This window comes from Bubalus kerabau, chromosome 2, assembly GCF_029407905.1.
Source record: "Bubalus kerabau isolate K-KA32 ecotype Philippines breed swamp buffalo chromosome 2, PCC_UOA_SB_1v2, whole genome shotgun sequence".
NCBI classification, from domain to species: Eukaryota; Metazoa; Chordata; class Mammalia; order Artiodactyla; family Bovidae; genus Bubalus; species Bubalus kerabau.
This window is the reverse complement of record NC_073625.1, coordinates 194,840,939-194,864,169: the sequence shown is the minus strand read 5'-3', so window position 1 is coordinate 194,864,169 and position 23,231 is coordinate 194,840,939. Positions and strand designations below refer to the sequence as shown.

At 47.1% G+C, this 23,231-nt stretch overlaps 1 protein-coding gene across 1 annotated transcript in view; it reads right to left on the bottom strand.

The window, feature by feature from the left end:
* The window catches only part of DOP1B (DOP1 leucine zipper like protein B), a 171,527-nt gene that overhangs the window by 47,240 nt on the left and 101,056 nt on the right, over window positions 1-23,231 (bottom strand). Inside the window, exons 10-15 of the mRNA XM_055569915.1 lie at window positions 22,803-22,922; window positions 20,359-20,461; window positions 18,974-19,165; window positions 15,429-16,086; window positions 12,498-12,769; window positions 697-849 (exon numbers count right to left, since the gene is read on the bottom strand). Coding sequence (XP_055425890.1) covers window positions 697-849; window positions 12,498-12,769; window positions 15,429-16,086; window positions 18,974-19,165; window positions 20,359-20,461; window positions 22,803-22,922 — 1,498 coding nt within the window. The remainder of the gene's footprint in view (window positions 1-696; window positions 850-12,497; window positions 12,770-15,428; window positions 16,087-18,973; window positions 19,166-20,358; window positions 20,462-22,802; window positions 22,923-23,231) is intronic.

Sequence of the window (23,231 nt, the reverse complement as noted above, 5' to 3'; positions counted from 1 at the left end):
TCCATGCTCACGACAGTTATCATGCTCTTCATTTCTCATTTAATACCACCGCTGATCCAACAGCAGGTTCCGCTCTGCAGCCCGGAGCCTGGGGACCCCCGGCTTAGCGGACAGGACCTGGCGGCAGTGCAGAGCCAGGGCTCCGGGGGTGACACATTCTCCGCAGCTGCCTGCTTCACGCAGAGCTCTGAGGGCCCTGCAAGCATCACGGGAGCCTGGGCAGATGTCCCTGGTGAGCTTTAATACAACACACGGGGTGGCTCATGCTTCTGTGGGACTTCTGGTCCTGAAATTACTGATGTATTAAAATGCTGCTGATGCAACATCCCTTCCCGTTAAAGACGATGTCCACTGAGCCCCAGAATGGCTCCTGTCGGATACAGTTGAGTCTGCCTGAGAGCTTCCCTGATAGCTCAGATGGTAAAGAATCCGCGGGCAATGTGAGAGACTTGGGTTCCATCCCTGGGTTGGGAAGATCCCCTGGAGGAAGGCATGGCAACCCACTCCAGTATTCTTGCCTGGAGAATCCCACGGACAGAGGAGCCTGGCGGGCTACAGTCTGTAGGGCTGCAGAGAGTTGGACATGACTGAATGACTAACACGTGCCACCACGTGACACCTGGGCCACAGGGGCGGGGTGGGGGGTGGTAGGTGTCAGGACCGGGGTCAGACGGAGGTCGCCGGCTGGAGACTCACCTTGTCAGGGTTCAGGAGGGCGTGGCAGATGATGTCCTCACAGATGTTGGCTGTGGGGGCCAGGCAGTGCAGCCGGTAGAACAACTCCACGCACGTGATGTGATGCTCCCGGGTCTCCTTGTTCAGCTGATTCCAAAGCACACGAGCCACCCTCTGGACAGAGGGGAGACTGGGTGAACACCGCCAAGTCCTGCCCCTTTCCTCCTTTGGCAGGCCAGTCTGGCCCCCAGCTGCTGGTTCCTGCCTACCTTTGCTATGTGAGCATCCTTAATACCCAAAGAACCACCACCGCCAGGCGAAAAGACCCACATCACAGTCCGCTCAGGAGCCACCGGGTGAGGGGAACAGCACAGGTGAAATGTGGGGGTCGGCCACCCAGGACACTGCAGCTCTAGCCCAGACCTCTGCTTTCAGAGGGGAGTCACCTGGCAGCAAGCACCTGTTGATGACGTAGACGTCCTCTCAATCAGCACACACCAAGGCTCGCTACGAGCTGGTGCTGGGGTGCCAGGGTTGTGCCCTCTAGGAAGTTTGGGGGCAGATCTGTGGTGGTCGCTGTCCTGGGGTAGACACCCTAGCACCCTAAAACCAGTGGTTGGCTCTAACTGGTGTTTAGCTTTAATCCCACAAACTTGCTTCTTCCCATTTCTATGCTCAATGCTGTAGCAGAGGCCGGGCTCATCTTCAGGGCCCAAACTGTATCCCAGGATCAAGTCCTTCATCTCCTCAACTCTGATCTCAGCTCTTTAAACGAATGATGTCTGCGAGTGACTTCAGCCCCTTCCCAAGTTCCCGGGGACACCAGTGGGACCAACCAGGGTGAGACTCAAAAAGAAGGCTGGTTCCCACTCCTAGGAAGGGGGAATTTCTGAAGGCATTTTTTTGGGGGGTCATGGAAAAACATGATGTCTGACAGATTATGTTTTAGAGACCTTGTAGATCAAAGAACTTCTTTTGACTCATGTATTTTTGAGCTTCCCTGGTGGCTCAGACGGTAAGGAAATTGCCTGCAGTGCAGGAGACACGGGTTCGATCCCTGGATTGGGAAGATGCCCTGGAGAAGGAAATGGTTACCCATGCCAGTGTCCTCACCTGGACAGAGGTGAGATTGTCATCAGTCTCAGATGACAGAGGGGAGACTCTGTCATCCCATGGACAGAGGAGCCTGGCAGGCTACAGTCCATGGGGTCGCAAAGAGTCGGACACCACTTGAGCGACTAACACATTTCTGTTTGACAAAACTCTTCTTTGCACAGATCAAATTAATCTCTGACTGGCCTGAGACCCTAACCATTATTTATTTTTTACTTAAGGAAATGTGATTTCCAATTATCAAGTTACACGTAAACGTCATACAAACATTCTGTCAACTACAAATTGACACTTGCCAAGAGCATCGCCAGAGACAGAACAACAAGGGCATTTGCCATCTGCCTCCCGGAGACTGAACCCTGTGCTGCTGCAGCTGCTGACCAGGGTGGAGGGAGGAACCCTGTGCTCCAGGGAATCTGATGATGGGACGGGTCTTTAGATAGTAAGATATTTTCAAGAACTGACTTGAACTGATCCCCACCTTTGCATCTCTTCATATCTAGAAAGGGCTTCCCTGGTAGCTCAGCTGGTAAAGAATCTGCCTGCAATGCAGGAGACCCCAGTTCGATCCCCGGGAAAAGGGATAGGCTACCTACTCCAGTATTCTGGCCTGAAGAATTCCATGGACTGTATAGTCCATGGGCTCACAAAGAGTTGGACGTGACTTTCACTTTCATATCTAGAAAAGCACTAAATCCCTTCATGGTGACATCAGCTCCTCCTGACTAGCAGAAAACCTTTTGTAAAGTGAGTGCTTCATTGCACTAAACTCCTCCTTCACCGAAATCTTATACATTGACCTTCTTGGAAGGACTGATGCTGAAGCTGAAACTCTAATACTTTGGCCACCTGATGCGAAGAACTGACTCATTTGAAAAGACCCTGATGCTGGGAAAGATTGAAGGTGGGAGGAGAAGGGGACGACAGAGGATGAGATGGTTGGATGGCATCATTGACTCGATGGACATGAGTTTGAGTAAGCTCCAGGAGTTGGTGATGGACAGGGAGGCCTGGTGTGCTGCAGTCCATGGGGTCGCAAAGAGTCAGACATGACTGAGTGACTGAACTGAACTGAAGGTTTAATATAAGTTAAATATTGTTATACATTTTACAAGTTTGTCAGCAAAGAAAGAACCTCAGGTGAGGAAACTTCTAAAAAATGTAAATGAGATATGAGCTTTTAGATAAACTTTATTAAGAAGAATTATGCTTCAGGAATGTCTGTCTAAAATAGTCTCTCCAGATCGGGGTAAGTTATACTTCTAGGGTTTGTGCTCAACAAAGTGATGAAAGTTTATTGAGTAGCGAAGTCATTTCCAAATAAAATAAAGTAGTCCCTTTACTGGCAGTCCCTAGGGCAAATTTATGTGTAAGATGCTCCATTTGGAAGGTTTAAAGATTTTTTGGAGGGTTTTTGAGACTTGACATTGATCACAAAAAAACACGCCTGCCCATTCATCATCTTTGCCTTCTCGGTCCCTATGCTCTGGACATTTTCTTCAGATCAGATCAGTCGCTCAGTTGTGTCCAACTCTTTGTGACCCCATGAATCGCAGCATGCCAGGCCTCCCTGTCCATCACCAACTCCCAGAGTTCACCCAGACTCACGTCCATCGAGTCGGTGATGCCATCCAGCCATCTCATCCTCTGTCGTCCCCTTCTCCTCTTGCCCCCAATCCCTCCCAGCATCAGAGTCTTTTCCAATGAGTCAACTCTTCGCATGAGGTGGCCAAAGTACTGGAGTTTCAGCTTTAGCATCATTCCTTCCAAAGAAATCCCAGGGCTGATCTCCTTCAGAATGGACTGGTTGGATCTCCTTGCAGTCCAAGGGACTCTCAAGAGTCTTCTCCAACACCACAGTTCAAAAGCATCAATTCTTCGTCACTCAGCCTTCTTCACACTCCAACTCTCACATCCATACATGACCACAGGAAAAACCATAGCCTTGACTAGACGAACCTTTGTTGGCAAAGTAATGTCTCTGCTTTTGAATATGCTATCTAAGTTGGTCATAACTTTCCTTCCAAGGAGTAAGCATCTTTTAATTTCATGGCTGCAGTCACCATCTGCAGTGATTTTGGAGCCCAGAAAAATAGTTTGACACTGTTTGCACTGTTTCCCCATCTATTTCCCATGAAGTGATGGGACCAGATGCCATGATCTTCGTTTTCTGAATGCTGACCTTTAAGCCAACTTTTTCACTCTCCTCTTTCACTTTCATCAAGAGGCTTTTTAGTTCCTTTTCACTTTCTGCCATAAGGGTGGTGTCATCTGCATATCTGAGGTTATTGATATTTCTCCTGGCAATCTTGATTCCAGCTTGTGCTTCTTCCAGTCCAGCGTTTCTCATGATGTACTCTGCATATAAGTTAAATAAACAGGGTGACAATATACAGCCTTGATGAACTCTTTTTCCTATTTGGAACCAGTCTGTTGTACCATGTCCAGTTCTAACTGTTGCTTCCTGACCTGCATACAAATTTCTCAAGAGGCAGATTAGGTGGTCTGGTATTCACATCTCTTTCAGAATTTTCCACAGTTTATTGTGATCCACACAGTCAAAGGCTTTGGCATAGTCAATAAAGCAGAAATAGATGCTTTTCTGGAACTCTCTTGCTTTTTCGATGATCTAGCGGATGTTGGCAATTTGATCTCTGGTTCCTCTGCCTTTTCTAAAACATTTTCTTAGTGGCTGGCAATCTGCCATTACTACTTAGAAAGGGCAGGGCACTCTTGGGACATCTGACCTTACCCTTGCTGGCACTATAGGCAGAATGAACACTGGTATGTAAGCTGTTCCACGGGAATGAGAAAAAGGCTAGAGGATCTGGGACCAGCCTGACGCCTGGAGTCTGAGAACCTGGGGCGCACCCTGGCTGAGTGTATAGGTTGCTTTACCGTCTCTAGTTCCAGCATCTCAATGTGGGCAGGCTCCAGCCTTGTCTCGTTCTTGAGAACCTGGTAACATTAAGATATAACGTATACTCCAGTGCTTGGCAAGTAGCACGTGCTCAGGGACGTACTAAATCTGAATCAAAATAAAAATCAAGGCTTCAGAAAGAACTCATAAAAGCATACCCAAACAAGAGGAAAGTACTGAGTGCTTTCCTATCATTCTTATTCTATTAATAGCCTTCCAAGACTTCATGGATGAAATTCTTCTCTTTTCCTCTCTGTGCCTATGATGTAGCTATGCCAAACTCTGTGATGTATGCGGGACCAGGGAAAAAGATCTGCCCAGTCACCACGGTTCCAAGTTCTACAGAGTCAAGATCTATACTGTGACTCAACTTTGGTAGCAAGGAAGACAGGGAGAATGAGGGGAAGAAGCTGAAGAGCAACTAAATCCAGAATCTGCCAGGACCCAACATCATGAATGGGGCTAGACTGAACATACCATGGACCCTCTCCCAGTGAAAATTATAGAAAAAGAAAACAGCCAGCCATTTAGAGTTGCTGGACAGTATCCTAGGGCATTCAAGAAATGAGGAAAAACTCCTTTTGTAGAGAATCTACGAAAATTCCAGCACAAGAAGCAAGTCTATGGCACTTCAACTACGACCCCGTCCACTTCTCAATCCAGGTTGACTTGATAGGGGGTGGCCAGGAAGATGGGACTCCTCTCCTCCCAGCTCCCCAGCTAATAATAAGGCTTTTGCATCTCCCTGGGAGGAACAGGCCGCCAGTATTTTACTCCTCTGCCCTGGCTCTTGGATGGAGGCTCTATCTAAGCATAGCAGGCTAAGAACACTCATCACTCATTAGCAGAGGAAAAGAGGCACACCCAGAAGACCAGAGGCTACCACCCCACCCAGCACCCTGCAAGGAAATCACACCAAGAGAAGCAGACAACTGACCCAGTTACAGCTCTTCCTGCACAACAGGATTCAGAGATTTTGCCTAGGGGGAGAGATGGGCCACAAAACAGAGTTGCTCAGCTCTCTATAAGGGAGTGTAGGATAAGGTCAAGCCTAGGAGTGCTCTCAGAAATAAGAAGAGATTTTAATGGTAAGTAATTAAGAGGAGGCTGCTAGCTCCATGACAGCAACAGGCTACACCAAAGGCCAGCTCATTTACCAGAAATAAACAGGGACACATCTTATCGTATTTTATTAAAGTTGCTCAGAGACCCCATGGACTCTACAGTCCATGGAATTCTCCAGGCTAGAATACTGGAGTGGGTAGCCTTTCCCTTCTCCAGGGGATCTTCCCAACCCAGGGATTGAACCCAGGTCTCCCACATTGCTTCCCTGGTGGCTCAGACGGTAAAGTGTCTGTCTACAATGCAGGAGACCGGGGTTCAATCCCTGGGTTGGGAAGATCCCCTGGAGAAGGAAATGGCAATCCACTCCAGTACTATTGCCTGGAAAATCCCATGGACAGAGGAGCCTGGTAGGTAGGTTACAGTCCATGGGGTTGCAAAGAGTCGGACACGACTGAGCGACTTCACTTTCACTCCCACATTGCAGGAGGATTCTTTACCAGCTGAGCCACAAGGGAAGCCCAAGAACACTGGAGTGGGTATCCTGTCACTTCCCCAGTGGGTCTTCCCGACCCAGGAATTGAACCAGGGTCTCCTGCATTGCAGGCGGTTTCTTTACCAACTGAGCTAACAGGGACACAGAGAGCTAGGAAAAATCCTCCTGTGTCAAAACAAATCTCTAAGACTGGCCTCAAAAAACTACTTGAGACAGGGACTTCCCTGGGGGCCCAGTGGTTAAGAATCTGCCTTCCAATGCAGGGGATATGGATTCATCCCAGGGTAGGGAAGTAAAAAGTCCTACATGCCACAGGGCAACTAAGCCTGCAGCTGCAACAAAGATCCTGCATGCCACAACTAAGACCCAACACAGCCAGAAAAATAATATATCTATATATACACACACACACACAAATAAACATTAAAAGAAAAAACCTACCTGAGTCAAGAGTATAAATTGGATCAGGCTGTGCAGTAATTTGTGCCCCAGGGCACTGTTAAAAATCATAGAGCCATCATCCAGTGATTAGTGGAGCCTAACATCTGGGTGTGATACCAACAGAGTTTAACAGAAATCAGGGAAAGTCAATGAAAATCTTGCTAAAATCACCATCATCTCAAGAGTGGCTGCACATTCCTAAGGCAGCAGCCTCCAAGGAGCAGCACCAAATGCCTCACCCTGCAGGGGAAACAAACTAAAACAGTCAAGTCACTAAACAAACAACAGAGACAACAATAGCATCAGGTCACTGGTGGGAGTTGGAGGGAGGTGCCAGAATACAAAGTCACAACAATATATTGTCTAAAATGTTGAGTCTTCAATAAAGGTTACAAGACATGGCAAAGATACAAGAAAATATGACCCACGCACAGGGATTAAAGAAGCAGACAGCAGAAGCCAAGAGAGGAACCAGATTTAACAAAGACTTCAAAGGAGCCATTACACATGTGTTTGAATAACTAAAGGAAACCATGTTCAAAGAAGAAAAAAAAAAGTATGATGACAATGCCTCATCAGATAGACGATAACAAGAAGTCAGAAATTATTATAAAAAGGAAACTCTGGAGTTGAAAGTACAATAACAAATGAAAAATTCCCTAAAGGGGGCTCAACAGTTTATTTGAACTAGCAGAACAGTCAGTGAAAAAAGACTGATAAAAATCATGAAATCTGAAGTATATAGGAAAAAAATAATGAAAAATGAATAGAGCTTTAGAGAAACGTTCAGAACACCAGTAAGGGCACCAGCATACACATATGTGGAGTGCCAGGCCAGGAGAAAGAAATGAGCCGGAAAAATATTTAAAGAAATAAGGGCTGAAAACTTCCCAAACTTGATGAAAAACCTCAATCTACATATCCAAGAAGCTCAATGTATTCCAAGAAGGATAAATTCAAAGAGATCCACACCCAGACACATCCTAGTGGAATGATAAAGGACAGAGAAAATCTTGAAAGCAACAAGAGAAAATTGATTTGATAATTTACAAGCAAACTCTAGTAAGGTAACAGCCAACTTTTCATCAGAAACAAGGGAAGCCAGAAGACTGATGGATGACATATTCAAACAATTAATTCAAATGCAGGTTCACTCAAACATTTAGCTGAGCATTTGTTATGGATTATTAAACAGGTGCTGCTTTAAATATTTTATAATCAAGTGTATGTGGAAAAGATTAAAGTGGGCTTATTCTTTGATTCAATGTGTTGAAAGACACACAAAAAAGAAACAAGATCTTATATCCCATAAATCTATCTTATATAAAAGAAAGAAAAATAAAGACATTTCTAGATAAAGAAAACCTAACAGATTTTGTTGCTAGCAGCTGTACTTTACAAGACTAATGGAAAAGTTCTTTAGGGTGAAAATAATTGACCCCAGACAGTTATCTGAATCCATACAAAAAGCAAAGAGCACCAGAAAAAGTAATTATGTAATTATAGAGAGACAGCATGAATGCATATTCCTTCTCTTTTCTTCTTACAAATAATTTTAAAAACCAGTTGTGTAAAACAATAGGTGCACACTGCACTGCTGTTCCCATCACTTGTGGAAAAGTATTTTACAACAGTACAAGCAAAGGTGGACTGGAGTAAAGAAACAGCACCAGAGGTAAACTTGAACCCACAAGTGAAGAGAGCCAGAATGGGGGACATGCAACAACAGACTGGTTCAAAATCTGGAAAGCAGTATGTCAAGGCTGTATATTGTCACCTTGCTTGTTTAACTTACATGCAGAGTGTGAAGGCATCAGTCGCTAGGCTGTGTCTGCCTCTGCAATCCCATGGACTGTAGCCTGCCAGGCTCCTTTGTCCACAAAATTCTCTAGGCGAGAATACTGGAGTGTGTTGTCATACCTTCCTCCAGGGGATCTTCCCAACTGAGGGATTGAACCTGGGTTTCCTGCATTTCAGGCAGATTCTTTACCATCTGAGCCATCAGAGAAGTCCTATATGCAGAGCACATCATATAAAATGCCGGGCTGGATGAACCTTAAGCTGGAATCAAGATTGCCAAGAGAAATATCAATAACCTCAGGTATGCGGATGACACCACCCTCATGGCAGAAAGAGAAGAGGAACTAAAGAGCCTCCTGATGAAGGTGAAAGAGAGTGAAAAAGATGGCTTAAAATTCAAAAAACGAAGATCATGGCATCCAGTCCTATCACTTCATGGCAAACAGATGGGGAAACAATGGAAACAGTGACAGACTTTCTTTTCTTGGGTTTCAAAATCATTGCCAATGGTGACTGCAGCCATGAAATTAAAAGATGTTTGTTCCTTGGAAGAAAAGCTAAGACCAACCTAGACAGCATATTAAAAAGCAGAGACAGAGGTCAGTTTGCTAACAAAGGTCCATCTAGTCAAAGTTATGGTTTTTCCAGTAGTCATGTATGGATATGACAGCTGGACTATAAAGAAAACTGAGCACTGAAGAATTGATGCTTTTGAACTGTGGGGTTGGAGAAGACTCTTGAGAGTCCCTTGGACAGCAAGGAGATCCAACCAGTCAATCCTAAAGGAGACCAGTCCTGAATATTCATTGGAAGGACTGATGCTAAAGCTGAAGCTCCACTACTTTGGCCACCTGATGAGAAGAGCCGACTCATTGGAAAAGACCCTGATGCTGGCAAAGATTGAAGGTGGGAGGAAAAGGGCATGACAGAGGATGAAATGGTTGAATGGCATCACCAATTCAGTGGACACAAGTTTGAGCAAATTCTGGGAGATTATGAAGGACAGGGAAGCCTGGCATGCTGCAGTCCATGGGATCACAAAGAGTCGGACACAACTAAGCAACTGAACAACCAAACTCTACGAATATATACTTGTTTTCCTTTCCTTTACCAAGTTCTTAAAATATCATAAGATTATACAGCCACATGTTGTTCAGTTTATAACATACCTAGATGTACTATGCATAATAACAACAGCACAAGAAAGGGAAGAGGAACAGAGCTATTCAAGAGGTGAAAAAGGGTCAGTCAGTCATGCCTGACTCTCTGCGACCCCATGGATTGTAGCCTGCCAGGAATGTTTCTGCAACTCACAGGAATTCAGAATGGAAATGAAGTCAATTCTGATAAGATGCATATGATATGGTAAGCCTTAGAGTAGTAACCACTAAAAAAAAACAACTCCAAAAATACATTGAAAAAAATCATTAAGGGGATTAAAACATTACGCTGGAAAAGAGCACTTAATGAAAAAGAAAATAAAAACGGGGAAACAGGTGGGAAAAAAAAGAAATCACATACAGAAAACAAGGAAAATGGTGTATTTCTATGAATATAGTAAAAACTTGAAATTGGTGAATTATATTTAAATAATGCTCTTAACAAAAAAAAGAACAGAACTTCCCTGGTGGTCCAGTAGCTAAGCCTCCACATTCCCAATGCAGGGGGACCCCAGGTTTGATCCGTGGTTAGGGAAGTAGATCCTATATGCTGCAACTAAGACCCGGCAGAGCCAAATAAATTTAAAAAAAAAAGGGCGGGGGGACAGAACCAAGCTGGAGATGGCTTCAGCTACATGACTTGCTTGAGGAGGGTTCAACCCAATAGATGAAAAGCCAGCCCACTTCAAAAGCTGTTCAGACGATGGGCTATCAAGACCTCAAAGGAGAGTTTACTTCCAGCACTTCACATAAAGCATCGAGAATCTCTCCTCCTCAGGGTATCCGGTATGCAGGGCATCTGGAGCCCCTCCTACCCTCAAGGGAAACGGGTTCCCCCTACAGGCCCTGGTGAGTGGTCCTGTCCCTGTCTACACTGCACGACCACTCCATCCTGGCCTGGGTCACTGCTGTGGTTGACTGGACAGCAGAAGCCGCCTGACCCAGGCGTGCTCCGCTGACTGCCCATTTAAGAGCCTTGACAGGCGAGCTCAGGACTGTGAAAAAGAGACGCCAGTGTCATTAGCTCTGACAACCAAGCTTGAGGGTCCTGAGGCTGACTGAAGGTTGAGTGACAAGCAGGTTAGGTCCTGGCTGGCAGGGAGACATGGAGAGGAAGCAGCCTTGGGCTCTGACAGCTCCCCAGGTGAGACCTGTGAGAGCCAGCGGCATTCCACTCCCAACCCTGGCCCTCCACAGGCTCCATCTTTATAATAAACCTCAGTTTGTTGTTGGTTTTTTTTTCATGAGCTAGCTGGAATAGCTTTCAGCTTCTTGCAGTTGATTGAGCCCTATAATACCTTATTTTCTTACTCTGTCCCCAAGAAAGATGGACAACACCTGCTCGCCATCTTCAGCAACAATCTTTCTCACATTTGACAAATACTAAGCTTTTCTAAGAGGAAGAGATGGTTGGAGGGCATCACCGACTCAATGGACATGAATTAGAACAAGCTCTTAGCAGAGACATTGCTTTGCCAACAAAAGTCTGTCTAGTCAAGGCTACGGTTTTTCCAGTAGTCATGTATGGATGTGAGAGCTAGACTATAAAGAAAGCTGAGCACTGAAGAACTGATGCTTTTGAACTGTGGTGTTGGAGAAGACTCTTGAGAGTCCCTTGGACTGCAAGGAGATCCAGCCAGTCCATCCTAAAGGAGATCAGTCCTGAATGTTCATTGGAAGAACTGATGTTGAAGCTGAAACTCCAATACTTTGGCCACCTAACATGAAGAACTGACTCATTTGAAAAGACCCTGATGCTGGGAAAGACTGAAGGCAGGAGGAGAAGGGGATGACAGAGGATGAGATGGTGGGAGGGCACCACCGACTCAATGAACATCAACTCTGGGAGTAAACTCCAGGAGTTGGTGATGGACAGGGAGGCCTGGCGTGCTGCAGTCCATGGGGTTGCAGAGTCAGCCATGGCTGAGAAACTGAAGTTTTCCTTGAGGCTGCTGCTGCTAAGTCACTTCAGTCGTGTCCAACTCTGTGTGACCCCATAGACGGCAGCCCACCAGGCTCCCCCGTCCCTGGGATTCTCCAGGCAAGAACACTGGAGTGGGTTGCCATTTCCTTCTCCAAAGCATGAAAGTGAAAAGTGAAAGTGAAGTTGCTCAGTTGTGTCCAACTCTTGGCGACCCCATGGACTGCAGCCTACCAGGCCCCTCCATCCATGGGATTTTCCAGGCAAGAGTACTGGAGTGGGATGCCATTGCCTTCTCCATCCTTGAGGCTAAATAACCTCAAAGCCTCAAATCTCACAAAGTGGGACAAAGTTTCTCTTTCTGTGTATTTGGGTAAGTTAACAATTCTTACTTATGGAGTCCAGTCAGCCTAACGCTGAACACAAATATCACTGAACACTTGCTGTGGGGCCAGAAACTGCCAGGAGCTGGGGTTAGAGACAGACAAAGCAGGCCCAGGTCTCCAGCCACGCTCTCTGGCTACTACCCAAGGCACCATACTCTGTCACCACTACCAAAACCTTAGGCCTTCCCAGGTGGCGCAGCGGTAGAGAATCTGCCTGTCAATGCTGGAGATGCAAGACACATGGTTTTGATCGCTGGGTTGGGAAGATCCCCTGGAGAAGGGAATGGCAACCCCCTCCAGTATTCTTGCCTGGAGAATTCCATGGACAGAGGAGCCTGGGTGGGTTACAGACCATGGGGTTGGCAAAGAGTTGGACATGACTGAGCAACTGACTGCATACACACACACACACACACACACACATCCACCCACCCCAACCCCAAAACCTCAGGGACAGCTTCAAAGAAAGAGTCTGGGAAGAAGGTCTCAGGGTCCCAGCTTTCCTCTTCCCGGTGGGAAATACCTGATAGAAGTCTGTTTTCTCTGCAATGACTTTCAGTATTCCTGGAGCGATGGGAGGAACCGTCACCATCTGCAGCTTGCCGAAAAATGGGTTGTGTCCGGAGCTTTTATAGCGTTTCATCTTGTCTTCGATGACGAGGGCGAGGGACTGGGAGTGGTTGATCACTTCGAGTAGGGTGGAGATGGCCACATTCTGGAGGTAGCAGTCAGTCACACAGCAGCAGATGGTCATCAGGGACTTCAGCCAAGGTGGAAAACTGGAATCGCCAGCTCCTGAAAGGAAGCCAACCAGAGGACGGAGACACACAAAAACCTCTCGAGACTGGCTCACCAGCCTGCGGACTCTAAGACCTTCAGGTCCGGGAGGCCACCTGCACAGCAGTGTGATCACCTTCTGGCAGTGACATGCTCCACTGTCCCCATTCAGGGCCGGGGGACCGATGAGACCAAAGTCATGTGCTAACAGACTGTTCAAGTTCTGCAAATGTCACTCTTGGGGCTTTGAGATGATTCAAAACACGTTTCTCTGGTTTAAAAAATTTTGTAAATGGGACTTTCCCTGTGGTCCAGTGGTTAAGGATCTGCCTACCAGGGCAAGGGACACGGGCTGGATCCCTGGTCTGGGAAGATCCCACACGCCTCGAGGCAACTAAATCTGTATGTACCCTACAACGACTGAAGCCTTCACGCCCTAGAGCCTGTGCTCTGCAACAAGAGATGCCACCGCAATGAGAAGCCTGCTCGCTGCAACTAGAGGGTAGCCCCTGCTCGCCGCAACTAGAGAGAGCCCTCTCGCGGCAATGAAGGGCCCATGCACCACAACAAAGACCCAGTACAGCCACACACACACACACACACACACACACACACACACACACACACAAAGTAAACACAGTAAAATCTGAATTAAAATACTTGTAAAATTTACATATAGTAAAAGTTACATTTGTTGGTGCAGAGCTCAAAACGTGTTTTCAAAGTTCTCTTGGTGGTAGGGCACATGGCATTAGCTTTACAAGAGGCTAAAAATATACCAAAGATATCAATGCTAAATGCATTTCTTCCAAGTATACTGTCATCTGCAGCTTGGGAGTCACAAGACACAATGCATGGGACGTTTAACAAAGGTGATGATGAGAGGGGAAATCTTTGCCCTCAGCTCCTACCAACTTGATCACTCTTCTCTTATACCTTCCCCTTGATCCTTTTTTCTTTAAAGTGTTCACTGCCTACAGTGAACATGTGAACTGAAATTGCATGTGCCTGAAATTCACATGTGAACGCCCCAAGCCCCCAGGGTAACAGTATTTGGGGGGAGGGGAGAGCCTATGGGAGTGACTGGGTCTAGATGAGGTCCTGAGGGGTGGCCGACATGATGGGATTGGAGCCTTTATTAGAAGACACCAGAGAGACCCCCTACACACCCCACACACGTCCCAGGATGTGAACACATAGTGAGAAGGTGGCAGTCTGTAACGCAGAGAAGAGCTCTCACCAGACGCTAACCATGCTGGCGCCCTGATTGCGAACTTCTGGACCCAGAACTGTGAGAAAATACCTTTCTGTGGTTTAAGCGCCCCCCAGCCTATGGTATTTTGTTATGGCAGCCCAGGCTTAACATGCTGCCAGTAACAGTTTGAACTACGCCCTCATAGAAATTCTTATGTTGAGGTTTATAAACCCGCAGGGCCTCAGAATGACCCTCTTGGGAAATTGGTCGTAGATGTAATTAGTTAAAATGAGGCCCTGGTAGAGAAGAGTGGGTGGGCCTCTAATCCAATATAACGGGTGCCCTGAGTGCGTTCGTGCTCAGTTGCTTCAGTCGTGTCCGACTCTTTGCAACTCTATGGACTGCAGTCTGCCAGGCTCCTCTGTCAATGGGATTCTCCAGGCAAGAAGACTGGAGTGGCCAGCCATATGCTTCTCCAGGGGATCTTTCCAACCCAGGGATTGAACCCATGTTTCTTATTGTCTCCTGTATTGGCAGGCGGGTTCTTTACCACTAGCACCACCTGGGAAGTCCAGTGGGTACCTTACCGAAGGGAAATTTCAACACAGACACGTACACGGGAAGAATGCTATGGAAAGATGAGGGCTAGGCTCCCACAAGCCTGGGAACCACCAGACGCTGGAGGAGAGGCTGGAACACACCCTTCTGAAGCACCTTCAGAGGGAGTACAGCCTTGCCAACACGCTGACCTCAGACTTCTGGCCTCCAGACCGTGCGACAACACATTTCTGTGGTTTAAGCCATTCAGTGGGTGGTACTTTGTTATGGGAGCCCTGGCACACTAATACATAAAGCTTTAGTAACAGGTCTCAGACTTTTTAACAGGCTGTGCTGGGCACCCGAAGGTTAAAAAATACAGACCCAGGGGTTTCCTTGGTGCTTCAGGGGTTAAGACTTTGTGCTTCCATTGCAGGGGGTGTGGGTTCAATACCTGGTCAGGGAACTAAGATCTCACATGCCCTGTAGTGAAGTGTTAGTTGCTCAGTCGTGCCCGACTCTTTGAGAACCCATGGACTGTGACCCGCCAGGCTCCTCTGTCCGTGGGGATTCTCCAGGCAAGACTACTGGAGTGGATTGCCATTCCCTTCTCCAGAGGATCGTCCTGACCCAAGGATTGAACCTGGGTCTTCTGCATTGGAGGCAGATTCTTTACAGTCTGAGCTACATACAGGGAAGATCCCGCATGCCAGGGGGTGCAGCCAAAAAAAAAAAAGAAGAAATTGTAAAGATACAGGTGGAGCTTCCTTAGGTTCCCGTCTGGTGAAGACAAACCCAAACTGTACACAGGAATTACGAAAAAAGGAAGGAAAATGGGGGTGGGCAGACAGCGCCCTCTAGGTGCCTGTGAAGTTAACTCGTCTATAACCCTCAGGGACCCAAGGCTCCCGACCCCTCCCAGCACATTCCCGGGGTGCCCCTCACCTGGAGGCTGGAAGAGGACCTCACAGAGCTGCTCCATCTCCTCCTCGGACAGGTACACAGGGAAGGTGGCGCAGTCCAGCAGCAGGTGGCAGGCGGCCGCAAAGGCCTCCCGGACGCCCTCCCGGGAGCCCCGCAGGTCGAGGACCACCTGGTCCACGGCCCACCCCTCGTCCTTCTTGCGGCCGGGGCTGCGGGGTGGGGGTGAGGGCGGCTCCACGCTCCTGGCCTTGAAGGGGGACCCTCGGGCCGTAAAGAGGTCGGAGAGCATCTGCTTGAACTGGGGCACGCCGCCCAGGTGCCGGGCCTCCCACGAGCCCTTCCCACCTTCATCCCGCGGACCCGCATGCTCCTCCACAGACTTGGTGTTTCCCCCGGACGCCGTCAGCTGCGCCCCGAAAACGTTCTTGTGGGCAAAGTTGGCGATCAGCTCCTGGATGCAAAGGAACGTCCTCTGCATGCTCCCGCCCTTCTTCCAGATGTCGTCTTTGTCCGGGGAAACCCGGGGCACCCGCAAGTGCTCCGAGAGCTCCGGCGACGAGGCGCTCAGCCCGATGCCGCTGTCTTCCGATTTCAGCGGGGGAAACGGCGCATCTTCATCGCCAGCGGGCATGGCATCTGTGTCGGAAATCACTTCGGTGTTTTCACCTCTGACTGGACTCTGCGAAAAAAAAAAAAAGGAATCTTGTATTGTGGATCTCGTAAGACCGAGGGGTTCAAACATCAAGTGAATCAGGCTACGAATGCATCCTCCCTATTTTTCGAGACCAGTTTTCTACGCCAAGAGGATCTCCATTTGTATCACGAGAGCCCTCTTCTTACTATTTATTTAGACCCTTCAGAATCTAGAAAGGTTATTTAAAAACAGTTTCTGCCAGCAGGGACCTACTGTATAGCACAGGGAACGCTGCTCAGTGTTGCGTGGCAGCCTGGACGAGAGGGAAGGGAGCTGGGGAGAAAGGACGCAACGTGTACGTACAGCTGAGTCACTCTGCTGTGTACCTGAAACTATGACAACAGCGTTCATCCGCTCTCCTCCAGCATGGGCTTCCCAGGGGGCGCTAGTAATCAAAAATCTGACTGCCAGTGCAGGAGACTCGGGTTCGATCCCTGGGTGGGGAAGATCCCCCGGAGGAGAAAACAGCACCCTCCTCCAGTATCGTTGCCTGGAGAATTCCGTGGGCAGAGGAGCCTGATGCTGCTAAGTCGCTTCAGTCATGTCTGACTCTGTGCGACCCCATAGACGGCAGCCCACCAGGCTCCCCAGTCCCTGGGATTCTCCAGGCAAGAACACTGGAGTGGGTTGCCATTTCCTTCCCCAGTGCATGAAAGTGAAAAGTGAAAGTGAAGTCGCTCAGTCCTGTCCGACTCTGTGTGACCCCATAGACTGCAGCCTACCAGGCTCCTCCGTCCATGGGATTTTCCAGGCAAGAGTACTGGAGTGGGGTGCCATCGCCTTCTCCGAGAGGAGCCTGGTGGGCCACAGTCCATGGGGTTGCAAAGAGTCAGACACGACTGAGCAACTAAGCACAATACTCCAACGTGAGATAGCCAAATTTTAAGAAAGCAAAATGAAATGAAAAAAGAAAAAGTTCCTGACATTTAAGAATATGAATAAGGAAATTGGGTTGAGCATAAAATACAGGCATAAAGGAATGAAATAAGAGGAGACAGCAAGAACAGAGTATTAACCACATACATGACTCACACGCGCACACACACGTGTACATACATTCTGTGGCTTTTTCAGAAGGATGACACTTCAATGAATCAACTTCTTATATACTGTTATTCAGGGAATACTACATTAAACTGAAAACTTTTCAGCACCTGACCCACTCTCTGGGGAAGAATGAGACAGTATCATGCAAATATTTGGAAACATTGTTATTTATATTTGTACACAACACATGCTTATACTTTATAGCTTACATCCTTTTGAGGATTTTTCCAACAGTTTTAACAGCTAGGGGGAAAAAAAAACTAGTTTTGAGAGTGAAGGAAGAACCAGTAACTAGTCTGCAAACTGAGCTTCAAGCCCCACGGGCAGCCCACCTGCCTCCCAGCACTAACCAACACGCACAGCTCTCCTTTCAGGAAAGGAATAAGGTGAAGTTACTCAGTCGTGTCCAACTCTTTGCGATCCCATGGACTGTAGCCTACCAGGCTCCTCCGTCCATGGAGTTTTCCAGGCAAGAGTACTGGAGTGGGTTGCCATTTCCTTCTCCAGGGGATCTTCCCGACCCAGGGATCAAACTCGGGTCTCCTGCATTGCAGGCAGACGCTTTACCCTCTGAGCCACCAGGGAAGCCACCCGCCTTTCAGGAAGGGTTCCCGTTTTTAGCCTGTTCCTGTCTGCCACTGGACCGAATGGATCTCAAGGGCAGAACTTTCAAATCCCTAAACAAAGCATAAAATTAAAAAATAATTCAAAGACCATGGGCCTCAAACTGCTCATGGAACCGTATTGTTATTGTCTTTTTGGAGGACAATTTGCCAGCATCTCTTCACATTAAGAAATGGGCTTGATTCCCATTTCTAGGAACTGATTCCTCAGAGACACTGGCAGCCTTGAGAGCAGGTTGCATGAAGATGTTGACAGTGGCACCGTAGCAGTAAAAAACTAGAAATAACTGGGGGAAAAGAAAAAAAACAACCTCGATAGGGGAGTAGTTGAAGAAACTGTAAAGCCACATCATAGACTCTCATGCAGAAATGAGAAACCAGCAAGATATCTCTGTCTGTACACAGATACAGATGCTCTCCAAGGAGTGTTTGGATGAAAACCAAAGCAAATCAGAGAAATAATGTCTGTTATGGGTTGAATTATGTTTCCTAAAAAAAAAATGCTGAAGCCTCCCCAACACCAGTATTTGTGACTGTGATCTTATTTGGAATTAGGGTCCTTGCAGATGATCAAGTGAAATGAGGTCATTAGGGTGGGTCCTAATCCAGTATGATGGGTGTCCTTATAAAAAGATGAAATCTGGACACACACAGATATGCACACAGGGAAGATATGGGAAGGGGGAGGCTGAGATTGGGCAGCGGGTCTACAAGTCAAGGAATGCCAGGAACGCTAGAAGACGGGGCAATGCACAGAACAGACGCTCCCTCACAGCCTACAAGGAACCACCCTGCTGACACCTTAGCCTCGGACATCTGCCCTCCAGAGCTGGGAGACGGGGACTTTCTGCTGTTCTGTCACCTTACTGCAGCCCCAGGGACTACTATCTCACTTGTAGTGAGTAAAAAATAAAAAAATAAAAAAGCGTAAAATTCCCCATATACAAACATATACATAGAAAGGTCAAGATGGTGAGCTATGTGTAAATCATTAGCTTAGTGGTGGGCTTCAGCAGAAAGACAGTAGGGCAGAGGGTGAAATGAACGGAGTTACTTCAACACGACAAGCTTCACAAAGCGTATGAGGGTCTTAGAAGCCTGCTTTGGATATTACCGACATGTCTTCTAGTCTTTATTCCTATCCAGGGGGGCCCAAGAGCCCGTTAGCCCGGAAAACCATGTCGGCTCTTCCCAACACGTACCAAGCTCCCACTCGTGGGCTCCGTGTCCAGGTAGGAAGGTGGCATTTGGAGCTTGCTGAGCACTTTGAAACAGGTCCTTAGGGCGTGTGTGAGCTCAGGTAAGCTCAGCATCTCCATCTCCTCGGCCAGAGGCTGCAGCAGGCAGCCAAGCACCTGTGGGAGGTACTGGGTTTGCACCTCCGAGTAAAGTTCCTGTGAAACACAGATGTGGGTTTAACTCGTGTGTGATCAGCAGAAAGCAGTGCCTTGGAAAACGCAAGCATTTTCTGGGCCTAAGTTTGTTCCACATTTGTTTCCAAGTCGGAAAACAAAATAGTATTTCTTCTTGATCTAAATACATTCATGGACATTTTTTCTCTCCTTTCAGGTGCCTTCCCTCTTTCTAGCAGAAAATGACTGCCACACTCACATTTCTCTATTAAGGGAATTTGTTTCCTTGGAGAAAATTAGCCAAGGATGTAACTTTTAAGAAATATATTTACTTTCTGGGACTTCCCTGGGGGTCCAGTGGTTAAAACTCCATGCTTCCAAATGCAGGGGGTGAGGGTTTGATCTCTGGTCAGAGAACCAAGGTGCTGGGGCAGCAGGACCAAAATTTTCTTTTAATAAATTAAAAAAAAGAAATAACATTCCTTCTCTGGTGGCTCAACTGGTAAAGAATCTGCCTGCAATGCGGGAGACCTGGATTGCATCCCTGGGTTGGGAAGATCTCCTGGAGAAGGGAAAGGCTACCCACTCCAGCATTCTTGCATGGAGAACCCCACGCACAGAGGAGCCTGGCAGGCTACAGTCCATGTGGTCGCAAAGAGTCAGACGTGACTGAGCGACTTTCATTCTATCTATCTATATATCACGATACTCATTTCTAAATAACTGCTGTCCAAGGATGCCACCCAGCTCCTTATCTGGTCTCCGTACCTTTGGCTCAGCCCACTTACCACTGGCTGAAGTGTTATAACTCCGTATATCACAAGGGCCTAAAAGATATGAGATCACATTCAGCTACATCTTCCACGCTGAAACAAACATTAAGTGGTGTCTATGCACAACCACTTTTTCAGTAAGATGCTGGCAGGGGTGGTGGTTTAGTCACTAAGTCGTGTCTGACTCTTTGCGACCCCAGGGACTGTAGCCCACCAGGCTCTTCTGTCCATGGGGATTCTCCAGGCAAGAATACTGGAGTAGGTTGCCAGTCCCTTCTCCAGGGGATCTTCCTGACCCAGGGATCGAAGCCAGATCTCCTGCATTGCAGGTAGATTCTTTACCAACTGAGCTACACAAGGGAAGCCTGTCGGTAAGATGAGGTTTAGAAAAAGACCAATACCACTAATAAGAATCCAGATGACAGCCAGCATAGAGCCACCTCTGGAGAGCAAAGGACCTACCAGGGGGATCACGTCCAGAAGGAACACGAGGAGGGTGCAGAGCTCTGAGACTGTCGGGGGAGGGCCAATGCTTCTCCCAACAGAGGGACTCCGCTTCACGGGTCTGCGTGAACCACAGGAAAGAAAAACTACTCTCTTGTAATACTATCAAGCAATTCCTATGATTTCCAATAAAGTAATTTATTCTATTTCAACCACAGTGAAAGACAGCTTCTGTAGTTCTAATAATTCAGCCTTGATGCCCAAAACGATCTAACACAGAGAAGCGTCAGTAAGTCTTGAATCCAATTATCTCCGAAACAGGTTGACTCTGACCTGAACTTTATCATAGCAGCTGAGGGTGGTCCATGCCCCCATGGGATTCCATACCTGGCTGATCTCAAAGTGTCAACAGCAACAATTCCAGGTCCCCAGCCCCAAACCAAAGGCATGTTCCCAGGGAAGGAGCCTGGCTCCAGAACGCAGTACAGCTGCTCGACTTGCTGTGGGAGCAACCGGAGATAGCTCCCCCTCCTGCTCCCACCCCACATCATCCCCATGAGCTTAGAATCCCTCAGCTCCCAGAGAGAACTGCTACTCCACTGGGGAACTCTACTGGTAGCTGCTTATCTTATTCTCAAACTCAACACTTCCTTTTCAATAAGTAGGCAACTGGATACCTAAGTTAAAAAGTCAATATACTGGTTCTCAAAACAGTAATTTTGGATTTATCCTGCTATCACAGTACAGTTCGACCTGAGTTAACTTTCTTCACTGTAAATGATCGCTTAGGTATCTCAGTGTTTATCTGGGTAAGAAATGGAAGAACTGCATTCACTACATCGAGGAGATTCTGCTCCTAGGTGCCTATTCTAAAGAGACCCCCCACGTCTGCATATAAAGAGACAGGATCAGTGCGGTCACCAGGGTACTATCAGCAGCGATGAAAAGACTGAAACTGGTTTATTCACACGCTGGCTGACTGTACCCAAGGTGAACGGACTAGGGGTGTATGTTACCATACAGATAAATCTCCAGAGGTCTTTGACCTGCACCTCCCAACCAAACACACATGGGTGAAAAGTTATATGCAATTTGATACCATTGATGTAAAACTTGAAGAGGCAAAACAGACTGTATTATTTCTGGATAGTTGTTTTTATACTGGATACTTTTTTTATATTTGTTATAAAAGCATAGACATCACTGGGACAGACATGCACTTCAGGACAGTGATTAAAGCTGGGATGAAAGAAGGGAAGCCGCTGGGAAGGTAAGGGGTTAGCTCTGGGTGGTAACGTTTTATTCCTTAAAAAAAAAAAATGTGAAAACCGAAGGTCAAATACTGTCCACAATTTTTAGCAATGGGTTCATGTGTGTCTGACATTATTTCCCATCTTTTCCTGTACCTGAAATGTTTCACAGTTAATTCTCTTTTTTAAAGAAAGTGTTCCTTGTAACTCTGAAATGGAACTAAGCTGACTAAAACACACTCCGGTCTCAGTATAACATGGCCTTACTGTCACCTGTGGATCCAATTGCAAGTAATTTATTCATCACAGATTGGAGCGCCTGCTGGGTCTGGCACCAGAGGCGGCAGAGGACACGGCAGGAACAGCTGGGATGTCAGGCAGGCAGGCCTGGTTCCAGTCTCAGCTACTGCTGATCTGCTGTGCTATATCACACGGGATCCATCGCATCTCTGCTCTCTGGCTCTCTTACATGATGGATGTGCCTGCTTTTCCTGGGGGTATGTGGAGGGGACGGCCTGAGACAAACTTTAGTAAGTTACACTTTGATTACAGCTGCAGGTACCGAAGGTGGAGTGACAACACAGAATGTTCCAAAGTAGGTGACGGGAGTTAAGTTTTATAGCATGAATCACAGGACACAATTGGATATGAGAGATTACACCCATCCTCCTTTACAGAAAATCTGAGAAAGGGCCCCGCGGGGAAGCTTGCAGTCCCCCCACTGCCCCCCAGTTTGGAGTCGGTGCAATCCACCAGATTGAAAGTGACGGGAAAGCTGATTACAGCAGCTCAGAACACAAACGCTTTCATCTGAACCCGTTATACACTGATTCCAGTACGAATTTAAGATGACTGATGATTTGAAAAACACTCTCTCTCCAGTCCCTGGGCCACAAAACCAAGCTTGTTGAATAGATCAGGCCTCTAAGGGCACAGTGGAAAGAAACCTGATTAAATTGACACCAACCAGAAAATGCATGGGTTTGTTACTAAAGTTTGACTTTAATTAGGAAGCATCAGCATCGTGTGAACCCTCTCAATGGCAGCGTTCTTAATTCTATTATGAGTTTAAGTGAATCCAATCATATACTCAGCAGAGATCATCCCAGTGTCAGCCGTTGAGTATAACCTGACCACAATGAGCAGCTACGAAAAACCATGACAGCCTCAATTCCTTCCCACATGTTTATAAAGCCTGAACTGGAGGCTTACCTGAAACAGTCCTCGAAACACCTTGTCATGTAATCCCAGAGGAAGTCTGAGCTCAGGGACGTGATCAGCAAATTCACTGTCTTAACAATCTCAGAGGCATTTCTGTTTTCTTTTATTGCACTGTAAAGGAAGAAGAATACTTATAAATATATCTATGAAAAATCCTGTATTACGGGAATACCACGTCTGAAAAACACAAATTCATTGTATCATTCATTCACCTGGGGTGCAGTGTGTGAATAAACCCGTTTCAATCTTTTATGACTTATTTCCGGAGAGGCTGACAAACTTCGTCATAGATAAAATATTACTGCTCTTATATACGGAAGAGCAAGCACGTGCCATCCTAAATAGTATGTATATTGATACATTCCCTCAGAAGTAAGCTTAAAAGCTACTGAAAAAAGAATGTGATATGGAAAACCAACT